This window comes from Amblyomma americanum, chromosome 7 (genome assembly GCF_052857255.1).
Source record: "Amblyomma americanum isolate KBUSLIRL-KWMA chromosome 7, ASM5285725v1, whole genome shotgun sequence".
NCBI lineage: Eukaryota > Metazoa > Arthropoda > Arachnida > Ixodida > Ixodidae > Amblyomma > Amblyomma americanum.
In genome coordinates this window covers 41,304,976-41,324,241 of record NC_135503.1, presented here as the reverse complement: position 1 = coordinate 41,324,241, position 19,266 = coordinate 41,304,976, and the positions used below count along the sequence as shown (strand labels likewise).

The 19,266-nt window shown below is 43.1% G+C and overlaps 1 protein-coding gene across 2 annotated transcripts in view; it reads right to left on the bottom strand.

Moving 5' to 3' along the window:
• The window catches only part of LOC144097062 (uncharacterized), a 94,169-nt gene that overhangs the window by 24,335 nt on the left and 50,568 nt on the right, over window positions 1-19,266 (bottom strand). For both annotated transcript variants that reach the window (XM_077629849.1, XM_077629848.1), the window contains exons 5-6: window positions 6,457-6,559; window positions 5,966-6,037 (exon numbers count right to left, since the gene is read on the bottom strand). In XM_077629849.1, the coding sequence (XP_077485975.1) occupies window positions 5,966-6,037; window positions 6,457-6,559 (175 nt within the window). The remainder of the gene's footprint in view (window positions 1-5,965; window positions 6,038-6,456; window positions 6,560-19,266) is intronic.

The window sequence follows — 19,266 nt, the reverse complement described above, 5'->3', positions numbered from 1 at the left end:
GAGACCTACCTGACCGTCGTGAGCCGCCCGCCAAGAATGTGAGAATACTCTCAAGCTAAATGCCACTGTTACTGATACAAAGCCTATTTTTATATTCCAGCTTTCACGGTGACCATCTTGATGTCTGTACATACAACAAATTCAAAATCGTCACGCATTCAATCAAGGGCCATTATTTTTCACTGTTAGGCCCGTTAGCAGTGACGAGGAATCCCCCTATCCGTAGCAACAATTCCAGAACGATGTGAACGAACAATTTCGCAAAGTGACGCTTCTCACACAAAGCTTTTTCTACAGTTCGATTCGCACGACCTTCGGAATTTCCCATCACTCATCAGTTATAGCCCAGAAGTGTCTGAATGCTTGCGTGTGTGAGGCATGAAGACAATGCAGTGATGAAGTCTCGTGCATTGCTGATCAAAAACGTGACGGGCCCAGCAAGTACTGGCGCCTCAAAACTCAATAAGAATTCAATAAGAAACTAATATGAAGAATAAGAAACTCAATAAGTCGCTGCTGCACAAGCCCTCAAGACGCAAACATGAAACGCAGTAACATCATCCAGCTTTCGGTTTGCCATCTACATACAGAACGAAGCATGAAAGATTGATTTGGTTGGCGAAAAGCATAAACCATCCACTAAACAAGCAGTGCAATGAAAAGAAAAGAGGGAGTGTTCCAAGGTAAATACGCGCTGCAAGCATTGAGATACTGTCTATGGCTTACAACCAAGTACCATTGGCTACGGTTTGCCAGCTCACAGACTGTCGCAAAAACTTTTTCAGAGGTTATTCGAAGTGACCAAAGACGTGAGAATGTTCGAGTGGCCAGCAAAGGCGGCCTGTGTCTGGCGGGCTTGGACGAACACTTGTGTTATCAATTAAAGGCATCAGATTTTTCTCGAAGTAAACCAGTTGATCCGCTCTAGAACGAATATTTACTTCCTTTAATCATAGCTTTTACTTTTTCTCCTTGTTTGTAATACGACTGCAGAGGTTTGCGAAAGCTGGGAGTCTTGTATCGCTGCTTTTATAAAATTACGAACTGGTCAAATGTTTAGGGGAATCCCCTCGAGGTTTAGTAGATTTGTAGTAAGGGAGTAATTACTGATTGGCATCCACCCAAGTAAAAAAGTTTTTCTTTAACTGCAAAGTTTCTGAAAAAGCTGTATAGCTTTCTCTTGTAGCCGTATGGCTGCACTTGGGTAGATGCCAGTACGTAATTGCTCCCTTACTAAAATCACAAACTGATTATAAAAGCACATATCAAAATTATCTTGATAACTTCTTTTCGAGGTCACAAAATAGCAAAATTTTGTGACCCGTCTACCTCCCATAACTTTCAAGCTTAAAAAGAAACAAGGTGAAGCAGTGAAATTCGCTCACTTCCTGCCGGCCCACCAAAATAGCATAGCCTTCAGGTCACATTACCACAAGTGTACTGTTTATAAACATTTCACAGTTCAGTAATAGCAAAATTAACTTTCAGCTTTGTTAAATAAAAATCTGCAGGCTTTAGTACTTAGAAGATTCCTTCCTCAATCGCCACCGTTTATCACGGTGACAAAATGCTGGAAGGAATACAGACATTGGCGGAGAGCGCTTTGAGCGCGGCTTATTCGGTTTGCGTGCAATAAGATAGCTACAACAGAACGAGTTTGGCGTGATAAATGGCGTCCCTGTCTGCGGAGATATTCTGATGCGGTCTCTGGTCAAAAACTTCGCTAAAAATAGCGGGTTGTTCTTGTTTGTTTGAGACTTCTGTAGCCGAAAAGAATATTCTCGTCTACCTAGTTCGTTTTGTGTGCAATGCTCCGTTCATTTATCTTTGAAACGAAAGCCAGGAACTTTAGCGATGTGATCGGGCAAATTCGCTATGCCATGCAGGGTGTAACCTCCCGTCTTCGCGAGTGTGCATGCGTGTTTGTTGACGAGTGCGTGCGTGCGGAGAAAAGCGTGCCACACATATTACTTTACTCCATCCAGGCTGGCTCTTGCGCACGCTACCAAAAATAAATCAACCACCCAGCTGATTCTCCCGAAACAGGCGGAGATTAAATGAGACACAAGGAAAAACGTATTATTTACCTGCCCAAGCTCGTAAACATTGAATGTGGTAAAAGAAAATGGATGCCGGACAGCCTATGATACTGAAGGCCATGTCACGGGGAGGAAATAACATTCGGGTTCGTATAATGAATACGCAGACGAGTCCGGTGGACAGGATCCGCATGTTGCCAAGTAAACATATATTAGTGTGGGCAGAGAAAAAAGAAAGAAAAATAATGTTGCCCAGCCCGACAGGAACATGGTTGTTGTCGCGGATATTTCGCAGGGAGATGCTACTTTTGCTGCAGTATGTGTTTACGTGTTGGCGTTACAACGCGGCTGAGGGTCGACTGAAGGTCTTTGGAGTATATGCACTGGACATGGTGCTGTACTGGCGTGGGAGTTGGTCAGGGTGCGGATCTTGTATCTGGCGCCTTTTTTCACCTTTCTTTTTCAGCACATCGTTTCTCGGGGACTCGATGGTAAATCGAGTTCCCAGCTTGGAGAAAAATGACTTTCTACTCTCGTATGCTTTCTCGCATACGCCGCATGGCTTCGGGCGAACGTCCTCTTAATATAGCACGAGGAGTTTCATTTCTATTTGCCCCTTTCTATGTTCTAGATTTTAGAGGCACATTGAAACAACAATTTGCGCAGCACTGTTTTGGCTTGCTTGTTTCCAAGAATGCTTTTTTGTGGAAATCGTTTTAGGCCTCCCTCCTTTTCTTTCTTTCTTTCTTTCTTTCTTTCTTTCTTTCTTTCTTTCTTTCTTTCTTTCTTTCTTTCTTTCTTTCTGTCTTTCATTCCTTCTTTCCTTACTTCTCTCTTTCTTTCTTTTTCTCTCGCTCACTTTCCTTCTTTCTCTCTTTCTCTCTTTCTGTCTCTCTTCCTTTCTTTCCTTCTTCCTTTCTTTCCTCCTTTCTTTCGTTCTTTCTCTCTTTCTTTCTTCCTTTCTTTCTTTCTTTCTTTCTTTCTTTGTTTCTTTCTTTCACTTCCTCTGCTAAGCCTGCATTTCTGCAGTGTCAGCGTCGGGGCATGCAACACCGATAATGATGTCGCAAATAAACGAATGTCTTTTTCGATTGCGTACACTTATAAGATTTATTGAAGCTCGCAGGTCAAAAGTTTTCAGCTTCTTTGTATTAAATCGCGAAAGTGACTTCTTTTTCTCTTTTTGTCGCGTTTCTTGCTGCTTTTCTTGTATTGCTGTTTTTGAGGTAACTTTGAACGAACTCGCATTATTTGCATTACGCGTAATCCCGCCGCAAACGTGTACAGAGCAAGTCTACGCTAACTATTCCCATAAAAAGTCAATGCGAACCTATAGAACCAACCAGGTTCACTGGAATAACAGCTGATAGCTAAACTAACGTCTTCACATTCCATCGTCCTCTTGGGAAAAAGAAAACAAAAATGACAAAATAAGAAAAAGAAAACAAACTGTCGTGACTTAAGCCCCTGGTAATAAGAGAAGCAGCCCGCGCGACTCCTTTCCCCCGACATAACCAAAAGCGGAGCTACGGCTGTACGCTGCCTTATTCGCCGTTATTGGAGTGGAGAGGTCTGGTTGCAGCAGTTGCGTCCCAGCATAAGCTTCCTGGTCGTTTAATGTACATCAACGTACACGCACAAAAAGTTCATCGCCGATGCGACGAGCCGGCAATGAAATTACGCCTGGGTTTAAAGGGCTGTCAGACGCCATGTCCCGGAAATGCACCGATAATAGGCAGTCACTTGAGCGTTCTGGCCGCAATCTCGAGCTTGGCAGCAATGTGGAGGTCTAAAAGCTATCTGGTACTCCTCGGACAGTGTGGGGCTACTGTCGCTCATGTGTCCCGCACATAAAAAACTCGAAATTGCGGTAGTAGTTTGTCCGAAAGCTATCACGCTAGCTCTACCCTTTGTTTCTAGTTCCGTCCATCGCTAACTTGAAGCAGATTAGCTGGTGATTGCGGTTTTCACTTGTGGCTTTTTGGATGGTACAGATGCACGGAGTGTGTGCCTTAGTTATGACGCTAACTGGGCAGGGGAGCCAGAAATGTTATTTCGCTGCCTAGCCCAAAGTATCCGAAACTATTGGTGGCAAGCGAAAAAGAAAAGAGTGTAATAACAGGCGGCACACAGGTTTATGACTGCGAGTACCGACAGGCTGCTGTTCATTCATAAAGTAAAAGAGAAAGGTGGAAAGGGCAAAACTCAAGAGCCAGTACTTGACGCCCGCACACATGGAACACAAAACGTGTGGCACCGTCGTTAATTCTCATGCAAGGCTGATGTTTGTAGGCAAAGCTTATGGTTGTCAGCAAGATTCGTGGTTTGTGGATTACCACTAGCATAGGCGCAGTATTCACCAAGACTATTGTGACTAACCGCACTCATAGTCGTTGAGTCGTTGTGAGGTTGTTTGAGCTACTGTTTGGCCTATAGTACAAATATATTCCGCTATGAAGATGAGCGGCTTTATGTTGGCCGCAGCGATACACTGGTAACAATAGAGCTGCATTCCGTTCCGTAAGCATCCACGAGAACACGAGCTGAGTAACATAGTTGCGCTGTAACCTATTTCAGAAAAACATTCTTTTATATTTCCTATCGAATTGCTTGAAGGGTAAATAAAGGCTTTCAGTGCTTCCCATGAACTAACTGTTGCTTGATCTTTCGACTAGATGAATTGTGGAAATTAACATTTAGTCTGCAACTGACCTGTTCTTCGCCTAGAAGCACTGCATGAAAAAAAAATGCGCTCTTGGGAGCGCTGCTAAGAATAAAATAGAGGCTTGCCAAACAAACATGTTGGCGTCAAAGCATATGTGGCCATTTCTCATGGAATTATCAACACGAAGCACAGCATAACTTCCGCAGCCGCATCATTCAACGAGGGGCTGTTCACTTGCAACCTTGCGCCTAATCAGCTGTTTCTGACATATACGAGCGTCGTCGCGAGCTTTAGGAAGCTCCGCTCGCAACAACCCTTAACAATCACCATTCAGACGTCTCGTGTTAAAATGTTCCCTCATAGGAAAAAGTGTGCGAGAGTTGTGCATGTTGATTTGAAGTGCACTCGCAGTGGTTCTGTGCTAATTTTTATGCAGGAGGTACTAACTACGCCCTGCAATGGTTAATTCATTTGTTTCTTCACTTAACGCTATATCTTTCAGCCTAACGAGATATGTGGGTTCTCGTGAATTACACTAATGCGTTTATGCTGTTATCAGGAGCGATATACAGAGTAATAGACGTGAGAAAATCCAAGGAACAGCTTGAAAACTTGTGTAGCAGAAGTCTTACAGCAATACGGTTTTTTAACGGCTAAATCATGCCTCCAAAAATAGACTAATTATACGGAAGAACAGTTTATGGTGAAACAGGCTGATTAGATACAATTTATGAGCATATGATCATGAATGTAATTAGCAGGTTCTAAAACTCAATATTCCAGCACTGCCCAATCCTCTTTGTAAGGGCAAGAACGGCTTCGGTGAGGGCCTGAAATGGGTACGTGTACGATTCTTTTAAGCACTCTTATAAGGGACGGCACTGGTGACCAAATGATATCGTGAAATTGCAAATTCTGCCCACACGAAGAAATGCATAAGAGTACGACCAAAGTGAAGAAAAAAACAATTTTACAAATTTTCTTTTGTTAAGTGGTCATCGTCATCAGCAGCAGCAGCAGCAGCCTGTCTACGTCCACTGCAGGGCAAAGGCCTCTCCCATGTCTCTCCAATTAACCCTGTCCTTTGCCAGCTGCACTCACCCTATGACTGCAAACTTCCTACTCTCATACGTCCACCTAACCTTCTGCCACCCCCAGCTACGCTTGCCTTCTCTTGCAATCTGTTAAGTGGTAAGATCAAACAAAAATCACGTCATGCAAGCTTCGGCCATGCGGATATAGGTTTACAAAATCCGCTTACAGGGTCTCCAGGTACGGCATCTTTGGAAAGTCACTGCTATGCAGCGCCGTGAAGACATTTCCAGATAGATCCCTGCGTAGATGCAAATCAGCGGCTCGTTACATTTGCGCCAGTGCTTGTAAGAAACACAGCAATGCATTAAACTTTCATGCACAAAAAAAAAGCAAACTGCCGAACCTCGTTACTTTCGTCATGTGCTTTGGGATTACCATTTTCAATAGAAGAGAAAATAAGACTTCTTAAAAGGAAATTATTTAAGTATCTTTGAATGTTGCTGCAAATGGCATAATAGAGATAATTAAACAAGTCCCTTGCAATCATGAGAGGGAACTACAATTTCATAACGTTCATCGATTTTTTTATATTTACTTTATTTACACCATCAATATCACCTTAAGTCAGAAGAAAAAAAAAACAAATCTCGAGGCACTTTCAAAAAGAATTTAGCTGCACATAACTGCATTTAAATCTGGGGCAAAAAATATACTCACAGGTCAATAGCGTCTGCTGGCACAGTCGGCGGTATCTTAGTGAGACCTGTATTTTCGCAGTAGAAACTCCGGCCCATGCAACGGCATCCTGGGTAAACCCAATCTGCAGAAAAAAATTGTAGTCATAGTTTTCATTTTGAGAGAAACTCGAACCGACGTTGTCATCTAAACGTGTTTGTATTCGACAGGATTAACCTGGCCTTCATCAGCAACTACACGACCGCTATCATTTGTTTTTCTGCTTACCGAAATCAAAGGTACTTTCCGTGGCAAAGTGAATACAATTCTGAGTATTGCTGTGTACTCTGTCTAGCTTTTCTGCCTGAAACACTTGTTCATGCTAAGCCTGCCGCTACACTCATGCTTTGGAGAAAACTAGATGGGCTAAACAATGAACAGTAATCCAATCTAAGCAATTTCATTCCCTTTTAGCCATCGCTAATGTCCACCGTGAAACGCAAGACCCAGTATTTTCTTCCCATTAGATTCCTCCCTCCATAATATACAGCAGCGTATAACATCACACGGTTTTTTCTTCTACCACTGTAGGCCTGTAAGTTGCTAAACTTAATTTCTGTGTTGAGCGGATACCAATTATGTTCGTCTCAAATTTTTTTTTTAATTTCCGAATGACTGTTCGCAGCAAACTCCCCCCCCCCCCCCCCCCCCCAAAGAAAAAGTATCGACATTTCCACCGTGCTTCTTGCCTAAAAGGCAAATGCCAATGTCTTTGTTTTTGGCGCCACAGGAAAAATACCGTTCGTGATAAACAATTATAAACGAAAATGTGCCGTTCTGTATAAAATCAAAGTTCCTCGAAGAACCGACCGAAAAGTTGTTTGCTGGGGAAAGAACAGCTTGAAAAACGCACTTTATTTCGCAAATTAAGGTTGGTGGGGTTCGTAACTAAGCCTAGCACATTCTGACACTTGAAACACTTCATCAACGACGGCATTTGCGAAAAACGTCTACAGATATCAAGAGTGGTGTACTACGAAATAATGTGATTACTTCACATAAGATTTAGTCCCCCTAGTCCGATTGGTTCCAGATGCTGTTTTTCACTAATGCCGACACTTCCTTCCAGCCTCCCTGCCCAATGGGATTAGTTCTGATCGTTCCAGTTTCGGGCTCCTCAAAATCTAAATCTCAATCCTTTCGTTCCAATAGCGCTGTCATATGTATAGGCCTTAGCTGCTCCCACTTCTTCCACGCGCACGAATGTTTTATTTCAGCCAGCACCGCCGAAATTAAAGAAAAAAACGCATTCTATTTGACGTCACGACGGCGGAATTCTTAGCACCGAGCGTCATGTCTTGAATTCGCAGCCCTTTGAGTTTCCGCGAGTGCTAGGGCTTCTGCGTTTTTGTTGTTTGTTTTTACGTACCTTATTTATGGTGGTCAGCATTTATTATATAACCATTCCAAAAAATAAATAAAGCTGCTCCAATCCACATAGTTCTTCTTTTGTGCTGTTAATATCTTCGTTTCCAGCTATTTCTCAGAAACAATTTTTCACCTCTAACTCAATAACGTCCTCGTCACGAAATCATTTCTTACAAAAGCTCTGAGGAGAGTATGAACGGTCACAGCGGATGATTAGGGATTCCACTGTTTTTCAGCTTGAAATGTTTTGTTTCTCAAACAACAAATCAGTCACAGGGTGAATGATAATCTGCCAATATAATCAGATCTTTTAAGATTCAACGTACTTTAAAAACCAAGTTTGAAGAGCTTTTCAGGCTTATAATTATATGCTACTTAACTGATATCCATCTCTGTTCGTAACGACAGGAACCTTTTGCAAACATACTAAAGACAAAGTACTTTTACGTTTTCGACCTTTTTTATGAAGCTAATCAAGGACTGCGAGGTAACCAAATACAGATAATTATGAAGAAATAAGAAGTGTGTTTCGACTTTCTCCTTTTTTGTATGAATGAATTGCCTGAAGAATTTTAAATTATTTGCTGATCGACAACATTTCCTGTTGTACCAGTTGTCTCTCTAATATTGTAAGGCTTCGTAACTGTAAATGTTTTATATCTTCTTTACGAGACGTTTCATATGCTGTCTGATCTACTGTCAAGCACAACGTGTTTGTACTCTGCAAAAGACCGATTTTACAATTACCTGTGGTAAACGTTCATTCAATTTGATCTGGTGTTGCCGCCGTGTACAGTTACTGTGAACCCAGCTCATGACCTGCTTCCAAAAGGTAATGCAATCCGTTCAAGCGTGAGCTGTAAACCATATCTAAGTCCGGAGGAAATGAATGTGCCACTTGTAATGACCACTAGCGGTTAGCAATGTGAATGAAAATATGCAGTACTTCGTGGAATACAATAAAACTGCCGTTTTCACTTCCCCTCAGATTACAGCACACTTTCGGAACTTGCCTTTTAAAAAAATATTTCTTTGTCCTTGGTCAGGTGTGACTATGTCATTGTTTTGAAAATGAGCATGAAATGCACTATAATTGTTAACATTAAATGACACAATACTGTGAAAGCAGCGGCTGATATCCCTCTATATTGAAAAACTTTCTTGTGACTAACTTATTCTCCATATCTCATTAACCTGTAGTTCTTGTAAGGATAGTCATCAGGATATCCCGCTGATAGAAGCAGCGAGACGCAGTTTTCCAAACAATCACCTGAAACATTTTAAACACAATGCAGTCGCTCATAAACTGCTATCGCTGGTAACACGCACCTGAACGATAGAAAGGTGATTAAATGGTTCCCTTTGTTCTGTCATCAAAAGAAACAATCGGATGCATTGTTCTCCGAATCGCAACAAACATATCAGGTTACTTTCGCAGAGAACCCGGTTAGCAGCGCAGCGTTTGTTTACACAAAAGGCGTTCATTGTTTCGAGCAGCTGCACACCGTATTGAACGAGCGTTGTTCTATTCTCTTAAAGGTGTGTTGGTTAGGCCCACCAGAACCACCAAACGACATAAGCGTAATGCTTGTAAACTTTGAGGGTGATTAATGGTTACTTGGTCTACCTTTGTTAGCCGGCTGCGAACACCTGCTTAATCACAAGAATTCTTTTTAACCAGCTATAGTACTGAAGGAATTATAACTTGGAACTAAGTAAACAGGGAACTTCCAGGAAAGTTACTTTGTTTTGAAATGGATCCAACCATAGAGCGAAAACTATTCGTATCCTGCAATGCTATCTTTTGTGCCCGACTATTGTGCGTTTGTAGCCTGACAAAGCTCAGTGTCATTAACTCACAACTCAACGCCCTTCTGCTGCCGACATTCTAATTTTCAGAATTCATAATCGATTTCTCTCTTCAGATTCGCTGTTCACGAATTTTAGCGCGGAACTACAATAGAGGTTGCAGAGGCTTTAGATCGTACAGCCCTCAATAGAAACGAGCTTTTTAAACAGGTGAGAATAATTTATTTTCAGTTACTACGTGCAAACATCACCACAGTGCCTGCCAGCAGTATCACCAGTTCTTTGCCATAGAGCAACCACTCTTAAAAACTCAGTTTGTGTGAGAATTCAAAGAGTTCCAATCTGGCCGTGCTTCACGTCGACATCACTGGCGGAGTTGCAAGCAATACAAAATGAAATAACACTTTTTTATTGACCGCGCGGGTGAAACGTAAGCGCCGCCAAAAACTTTACATAATCGCTTTCATTGTTTCGTTGTTTATCGTGGTTATCCGTTAATATGATGCAATGAGCGCCGAATTCGGCCAGAAAAGCTGTAAGGGCCTCTTTGAACAACGCTTGTCAATAAAAGGTCCTGAAAGCCTTTACCAGCGTTGATCTCTCACAAATAAGCTTAAGCTACACTTATCCATAAGCATTTGGTGAGCAGAGCAGATTACAATTGAAAATTCACATTCAAGCTTTCTTCTTTGTTGTAGTAATGACTAATACAGTCAGGCAAGCCGCAGAAACAAGCTCGCATATGAGGGTAGCTGACTGGGCAAGCTGGTTGTTCATTATGAAGACTGCAGCGCTAGAAAAAAAGGACAACAACAAAAAAATCTCTCATACACGGCTTCAAAACGCCGCAGCGTCCTTTGGTTTTGAGGAGCTGGAGAGCCTTAATTGACATGAATTTTTCACACAGTAAGTCTTATCAACAACAGTCCTGTCCTTTTCGCTGTTATTTAAGATGAACCCACACCAACTAGCCCGAATCTCTACTCTTTGTAAGTCTTATCACACGCGATGTACTTAACATGCTTTCTTATGCCTGAAAAAGAACAATGTAAGTCGAATATCCTCTTGCAAGAATCCCAAGTAAGACATCGATTTCAAATACGGGAATAAAGACGACTAAGATATATGGCAAAGACATCACTTGGAACAAATAGTGTATCTACATTGCAGCCATTTGGCCCGCGTAGCGTTTGTCGCGATTTGGCCACTCTCAGGTATACGTTAGAAAGCATTATTCTTCTGATAAAGACAGTTTCGACCCTTGAGATTAATTTCTCCATGCCTTGAGCTGGTGTCATTGTCGCACAAGCTATGGGTTTACAACTATTAAATCCGACATTTATTGCTAAGTGCACGTCAATAGCACAGTGTACCGAATATACTATGCCCTATATCTACTAAGGACGGTATCAATGCCTGCCATTTCTGGTAGCCTTGTGAAATGAAGAACCTCTATAACGCGGGACGACTGGGGACACAGCCATGCAGATCTCTAAAATGGATCTCTAGTAAACACCAGCACAGCTACAGTACTGAAGAAATTATAAGTTCGGATTAAGCAAACCGGGACCTTCCAGCAAAGTTACTTTGCTTTCAAATTGAACCAACCGTACAGTGAAAAATTAGTATTATGTAATGTCATCTTTCTTGCTCGACTATTCCGCGTTTTTAGCCTGACAAAGCTCAATTTTGTTAAACCACAACAGAGCGCCCTTCTGCTGACATTCAAATTTTCGGAATTGATACTCGCTTTCTCTAAGATAAATGCCTTGAGGATATACACCTTGAGCCTCGAGGGACATATTTAAAAACATGTCCCTCAGAAAACACCACGTGAATGGAACAGCTGAAACCAACAGTTTATTATCTGCTGTGATTAATGTAACAACGGTTTCTTTCAGCGTAGCAATAGAAAGCACGGTATTACAATCGCCCGCCTGAGAGCTTCCCATGGCGGCCGCATCTACAATTTATTTTCCTTTGTAATTTTGCTTACCAGTCTTTTCCTCTGTAAATACTTTCCGCAACAGTATATTTTGGGTAGCATTGCTAAGTTTAATTGTTTATTTTCGACGCTTCTTACATAAAAGCTCCGGCAGTGTTCGATAAATATTCAGCTCTCAGCACCAGATTGTTGTGTCTTCTGTTGAAATTCCTGTTTTCTTAACGACTATATGTCTACTCCCCATGCCTGGCTCCGGGATAAGTAAAAAAATCCTGCGGCGTCCAGTCTGTACCTTGCACACCACCACTACGCTCAGCCAGAGCCGCGGGTGCAAAAGAGAGTGATGACGACATAATAATAATAATAATTGGTTTTTGGGGAAAGGAAATGACGCAGTATCTGTCTCATATATCTTTGGACACCTGAACCGCGCCGTAAGGGAATGGATAAAGGAGGGAGTGAAAGAAGAAAGGAAGGAAGAGGTGCCGTAATGGAGGGCTCCGGAATAATTTCGACCACCTGGGGATCTTTAACGTGCACTGACATCGCACAGCACACGGGCGCCTTAGCGTTTTTCCTCCATAAAAACGCAGCCGCCGCGGTCGGGTTGACGACATATCGCAGAATTACAGCTCACGGCATCCAATCCTCCGTAAACTGTGTGCACTCTGTCCGTTGCTCCCCGGGGCAGAAGACGGTCGTCGTTATGCGCTATGCTTTTCTTGCATTACTGCTTCCCGCTTTCTATGTCTGCGGAGTGTCACGCGCCTGTTCTCAGGAGATAGCTTCGCAATTTGAACCTGCTTTCTCTTGTGCGCTTGCGTTGCAGCGCGCGAAAACTGAAGCTGAGTTTTTAGGCGTGGAAATCAGTGGAACATTGTTTTTCTGCCTACATTGTTAAATTTTTTATTTCTGCATTCTTTATTTCTAAATTCTACAATGAAGAAATCTTTATTTTGTCCTTGAGATAGAAAATAAAGATTTGATTTATTTGATTTGATTTTTTTAAAACCTGGAAACTACATTCACTGCATTGAGCTTTGTGCAGCTTGAAATGTACGAATCAGAGACTGAAGACCATTGGAAGTTTTGAAAAGGATGATTGAAGCTCAGAGTTTGTCCTTGAAAAACAGACGAAGTATGTAAAACATCCAGAGAAGCGTGGCCACAGCCCCACCTCATTTTTTTTCTTGTTTTGAGCTCTGCACAAGTATTAATCGGAAGTTCCTCGTGAAGGGGTAAGTTATGAATAGATGTGGTAGCAGGGATAAAGGTGCTAAAGAGATGATTTTGGGGGCACTCTGCACTCCAGCGATTCCATGCGGCAGCCACCATTTGTGCCACCTTGAGAGCCATAGCAAGTTTAAGAATGAATTGAGGCCTACAGAAACAGTAAAATACTACACGCAAACACTGTCATCGTTACATACCCAGCAATTCTGGACAAAAGTATTTTTGAGCGGGAAACAGTTTATGAGTGCAATTTTTTCATATAATCTAAGATTTCACTATAGCAATCAATATATCCGCAGATCACTTGACGGCAGTCTTGCATTTTTTTTCTATTCACGTTTTTGCCATCGCCAAAAGCGTTCCCCATTGGTTTTCTAGGGCAGTCTTAACTGTTCTATGCGATCGATGGAAACAGTTTAAAAGAAAGACTTTACTACATATCAGAATAATGGATCATTACCGTCAGTATTTCTATAACAGTGTCTTACAATTTTTCAATTTTCCAAATTTTTGCCCGAGAAAGCTGGACATGATGTCGAACCTGTTAGCATGGCGCTGCTCACGTGCGACGCAAATGACATAAATGATAGATCACTTCAGACAATAAAGTGTGTTACAGTTTTTATCTTCCGAACGAACTTCCGTTTGTGGGTATGATATGTCCAGCAGCGCAGAACCAGAAACAAATTCATCGCGTAAATAACAATCTTAAATACAACAGTGCTAGTTTCTTGCGGATTGCTTCCCTTCAGTATGTCAGTACCAACAGAAGACTGCCAAAAAAAAAAAGACCCTCCGTTCATAGCGCATTCAGAGAACTTAGTCCCAACTTCATAGGAAAACTTGTGGTGAAGCTGATTCATTCTTACCAAATAAAATATTGTAAATATATGTGCCCAGTCCACCAGGTCTAACCGGGGAGTGACGCGAAAAATAAGGTAACCGCAAAACAAAAGCGCCAAAGATGTCGCGAGTTTCATTCGCCTAGAGCTGAATTGTTTGCAAAACAACTTCGTTGACGCTTGTAGTCCTATGCTTTGAACGAACTCCGGTCTTGGATTGCAAGCTATTTCGGGCGGGACTGGAAAGCAACATTGTCACTTTAGAAAAGCTACATTGCAAAAGCTTGGGAATCCAATACATAAATAAAATTTCAGCCACACCCAGCTGACAAAGCCGAAACCTTCGCTTGTCTGCGCCCGACTTCTGCGGAAGGCTCTCTACACTCCACGCTATCTTGCGTCCGCCAAAACAGCCCGCCGAAACCGATTTAGAGCACTTCTGATGGCTGTCGCTCCTGCGAACACTTGGCGCTGTGCTCTCTAACAAAAGTAATGTTTTCCTTTTGAACACAAAGGCCGCTACTTTGTTGTGTCAGCTCATACAATTTTGAATGACATAGCGCTGTTTGTGGTGACAACGCCCTGAAGAATGGATGAGAAGACATAAGCGGCGGTGAAAGGAATTCGTTTTTAAGCTCACTTGCGCCCACAACGACCGGAAAAACTCAGCCGGTGGCGTTAGCAGCAAACGTTTTCGGCGGTCGTCGAAGAACAAAATGACCGCCTGGCTCGGCCGCTCTCTATTCTAAAGCTGAAGGAAAACTAGAACAAAGCACAACTGGTTGCGCGCGGCAACAAACATTTCAAATGAATCTGGTAGCATCACTCGTGAGAAACAAAGTGACAAACCCGCTTGCTGGCGGCATTGAGCATGAAAAAAATAAACATTAGAAAGCGTTGCGGGAATATCAACCTTAAGTAAAACACTAAAAGCTTATTACAGCAGTCATCGCTCTTAGTTAAAATATTTCATATGCAATTTCTTCTCACATTCAAATGTCCTAATTAAAATAAAAAAAATTGCGTGTCTTGCTATAGTATAATTCGCTTGCTGGTAGCGGTTCTGTTAAAAAGAGACACAGACTTCTCTGATGGCTCAATAACAGTGGGCAAAAAGAACAGCCGAATCGCATTTATAAGTTACGTCAACTGACTATGTCCATGGATTAATTCTAATCTCAGTGGTCCCAATTACGCTTCAAGCAGAGCACCCGTTGTCAGCGCGCCACCGGCGACCTTGTCGACAGAGCGAATAGAGAACACGACGTCGAACCAGGAGCGAAACGAAGCGAGAACACGGAGCATCTAAACGAACTTTGGCGAACATTTTTTCCACGCTCTGTCGCCTGGGTGCTGCGCTGCCGCAGGAGAAGCGCATGCGTCAATAACAGCGTCTTCCTAGTCCTGATGCGGTAGAAGCCAGCGCAGCCCGAGCGGGGCACACGCAGCCCTCGCAACGTGGAACCGACATCTCCTTGCGAAGTGCGTAATCCGCGCGCCCATATGAAACTATGGCACCATCTTTCGGCGCAGTGCGGACAGTGAGGGCATTGCACGCTGCCGCGCGAGCAATACTGCGGACGGCTGCTTGTGTCTCGCTGAGACGAGACTTCGCCTTGCAACGAGGTTTAGGCGCTACAGTGCCTTGCGCCGGTACTGCAAATCCTTTCCTTCTTACGCGTGCTGTTGACCATGAGAGAAAGCGTTTTTGTTTTTATAGCGAGAGCTACACTTGGCTACCAGTCGAGCATTTCGCCGTGGTCCGGAGAGGCCAGTTGTGCGCATGCACGGCGGAAGGAGAGGAGCAGCAGGTGCTCCGCGCGTGACGTCAGAGCTTCGCCGCCGGCGCCGTGCGTGACGCCATGATTGTGCACATGAGCGGCAACCAGAGAGAAGGAGCTGGCCGGACTTCGCCGCTGGGGCCGCGCATGACGTACGTGGATGTCACGTGCTAGCTATGCGCCTAACTGCGCATGCGCAGCTGCGTGTATAAGATGCGGAGGTGACACGGCGGCATGCCGGGTAAAATAAACAATTGCTTGCAAGGTAGAGCCCACAAACGTTGACCAGCGCTGCACGTGGCAGATGTACAGTGGTAGTGGGCAGCCTAGCAGAAATGTGCTTTGAAGGCACCCTGTAGTTTTCGCATATACAAACAGAGTGAATTCAATCGGAATGTTTTTACCATGCACTTTGACCTTCCCTGCTTATTTTTCAGGTATGCGGTTTCCCGCCGTTTTTTTTTTTTGCAGTGAATGTGTGTGCATTTATGGACGCAAAGCTTCTTTCTCAAACTATTATTTACATTGTGCATTTGTCTCCATCACTCGCTTACTTTTCTATCGAAATACAGCTTCCTTAGCCTGTAGGTTTCACATATTTTTATCAAAGAGCCCATTTTATAGAACAAATATAGCAGCTCACCCTGAGAGTCAGTCGCGACCGGCACTTAAGAAACGGTGCTAGGGTGTAGAACTTTTGCTAAAAGTACACACCTCAAAGAGCTTGCTTCTGTAATTAGGCTGTGTAGCTCGATATTCGCCTCTGCTATAAATCACTTCAGTGTGAAATGAATTCTTGCACTCACGTGCCCGAAAATAAGGTCTTCCACGGATGTTGTAAAATGCTTACGAAGCAGATGAAAAGTAAACGCCTTGTGCTGTTTACTTTTGCTGATGGCTGTACGCGGTGTCTGTGAACCAGTTCTTCGTTTCTAAGAAAAGCAGAATGCGTTCTGTAAATTTGCTTAGCTTCAAAAACCGCGATCAATGCACCCCGCTAGGCGCACTTCTCTAGTTACGTCCTCCCATTCACACAGCCTGATATCCCTGGTTTAATGTGACTTAAAAGAAGTATTAGTCTCCAATTAGTTTTTTCGGGGGAAAAACAAGAAATTAGATGCCTCAATACCGACTGGCTTAGAAAAGGCGTGCGACATTGACTATAATTATATTTTATGCTTTCTTGTTAATTCCGGTCTTCATGGGCAGTCCCACGTTTTTAATTTAATTTGATTTGATTTGATTTATTTGTTTCTTTCTGATGCAGAAAGAGGAGCAAGAGCAAAAGGCGAAACGCCTGACGATGGCTCTTGCCCCATGAAACCTCTTATTCACATTCCCAGTGGTTGGTTTAGTGAGCTTGTAATCTAACGTGGTTTTCTCCTCTGCGCAAACCAAAGCGTCTCTTTCGTATGGTCTTCAAAATATCCCTTATTTCTTTATCGTGATTTAACTCATCTATAGCCTCAAATATGAAGCCATGAGTATCAAGAACGCGCAAGCATCTATGCAGGGCACATATTTCGCCGCTGTTAAGTCGGGGACTGGCGGGTACTAATACCAAGGTTTATGCAAGCTTGCATTTTAGATACACCAAGGGAAAGCATGCTTCTTTGTATACAGCGTTTTCGGCTTTGCGCACTTGAATCACCATTCAGAGTCTTTTAAGAGCTGCACCAGAGGCTTTTCATGGTTACCATATTCAAATTAATCTTATAATGCATATTTTCAATCTCATTCCTCAGTAATTATTTCAACCCAGTTTTTTAGCCATGCGGCATTTTATTCTGACGCCGATTTTAATGTTGGACATTTTTGTGGCGTCAGTTAAGATTATTTATACAGGCAACACTGAATTTTCGATGTCCCAAGCGTGCTTTGTACATTAATACTGGCTGTCGCTTCATTAACAAAATTTCTGGCTTGTATTGGGTCGTATAGGGCATTTCATTCAAGGACTCATCGTTTACAGTACCTACTTAAGTCATTCAATTGCCTACGAGTGTTTTTCTAGTATTGTTAAGGATGTTATCGCTGCGTCACGCAAAGCATTGACCCTGACTACGGATTTACTTTCCTTTTTTGTTTTGCTGTTCTCGGTGTTTTAAAGTTGTTAGTCTCGGCATTTTCAAAACTTTATTTTGTGACGGAGAGAATGAAAGCAGTATGATGTAACTATCAAGTTAAAATGGCTTAAAAACCCCCGGACATACCCTTTAGAGAAATACGAAAAGAGATCCCTGGTGTATGTGACTGGACGTGGTCGATAATTTTACTTCTTTTGCGCGTGCGGACGGAAATATTTCCATTCCGAAACGTCTCATCGCGTCTCACTTGTGCCGGTTGCATTTCCAATACTTTCTTTCTCACTTCCGCGCCCTAAGTCACCCACACGAGTCTAGCACACTCGTGGTTTCACGGTTCACCTCACCTTCGTACTCTCATAGGCACGTTTGAGGTCGCTGTGGTGTGGATTGGCTAGGGTTTGGTCACCAGTTTGGATTTCCACTGAAAATATCGTCTACAGCCAAGAGCCATTGCCGCTTATTCAGGACAATCGCTTCTAGCTTCCTTGGCTGTCCCCACGTGGCGCAAAGCTTTGGACACCAAAAAATAGCTGGTTGACATCGTACGTAAAATGAGAATGAAAGAGAATGACCGAGTGCCTCCTATGGAAGTGCTACAGGCCTCTAGACTTAAGCGGCACTGGCTTGGCGCTGTTTCGATTGCCTGACAATCAACGCAGGCGACGTTCGCGGAAGGACATACTGAAGCGAGCACATGAAATGACGTAAGAACTCAAGCGCAGTTCTTTAGCGACAAGAATGCGCTCACTGCCGCCACGGAACACTGCGGACGGAGCATCAAGTTCGAGGCTCCATTTTTTCTACTGCCCGCGGCGCCACCTACCCTACACTAGATCACTCTTCTGCCGCGAGGACTGCTGCCGATAAAAGTAGTTGACGCGGCCGTGCACTTTATTTGATATATTTATCTGATTTCTTTTTCTTTGCTGGTAAGCCTGCCTAAGCTATAGATGCTCAGATGCTGCTTTGAAACCGTTGTCTTATCACCTCTAGTCCCATTTCGCCAGTTGGTGTTTCATATGTGTAGTATACTCTTCAAAGGCAGTTTAGTTAACCATTGCTTTCGGCTCTTTCATTTGCGATGAGTAAGACGTTCGACAGCCCGCCGCACAACAGCAAGAGAGGTGAAATGGCAAGGCTCTTTTTCCATGCCATAGAAAAACACATCTCATTCGAAAAGAAGGTAGCGACTCCACCATTGTCTGGAACCTTCCAGTAAAGTTGTGGTGCAATGTAAATGAGCTTATTTGCAAGCAGCAAGGCGTTCCCTTACAGCAGAATGAACAGGTCGGAACGCCCGTCATAGTAAACTATTGCTCATGGTCTGATTCGGACTCTGCTTTTCCTACAAACAAACATCGCTCACGCTACCTTTTCAGGGAGCGTTGACTGGAACTCTGCTACGTTTAAAGGTACTGACGGCCTACAAAATAAATAAATAAATGGAGAACAGTGCAGCTCCGTGGGAAGTTCCAATTAAGGCGATTAGAAAGAGAACAGAATCACTGACGGTTTTTTAATGCTCCAAGCACTCAACATATCGCGTCACGTCACGGGACTGTACCGGTGATTTTTTTTTACTTGTAACGCGCCTGTAATTGCGTTTCCCGTTCACAGGCGTACGTAGTATTCCGCGTTTATAGGCATGTTCGGGAAGACGATTGTTTGCGTAGACAATTTGCCCAAACTACGTTCTTTACAACGATTAGTTTTCTCGCTTCAGCGTA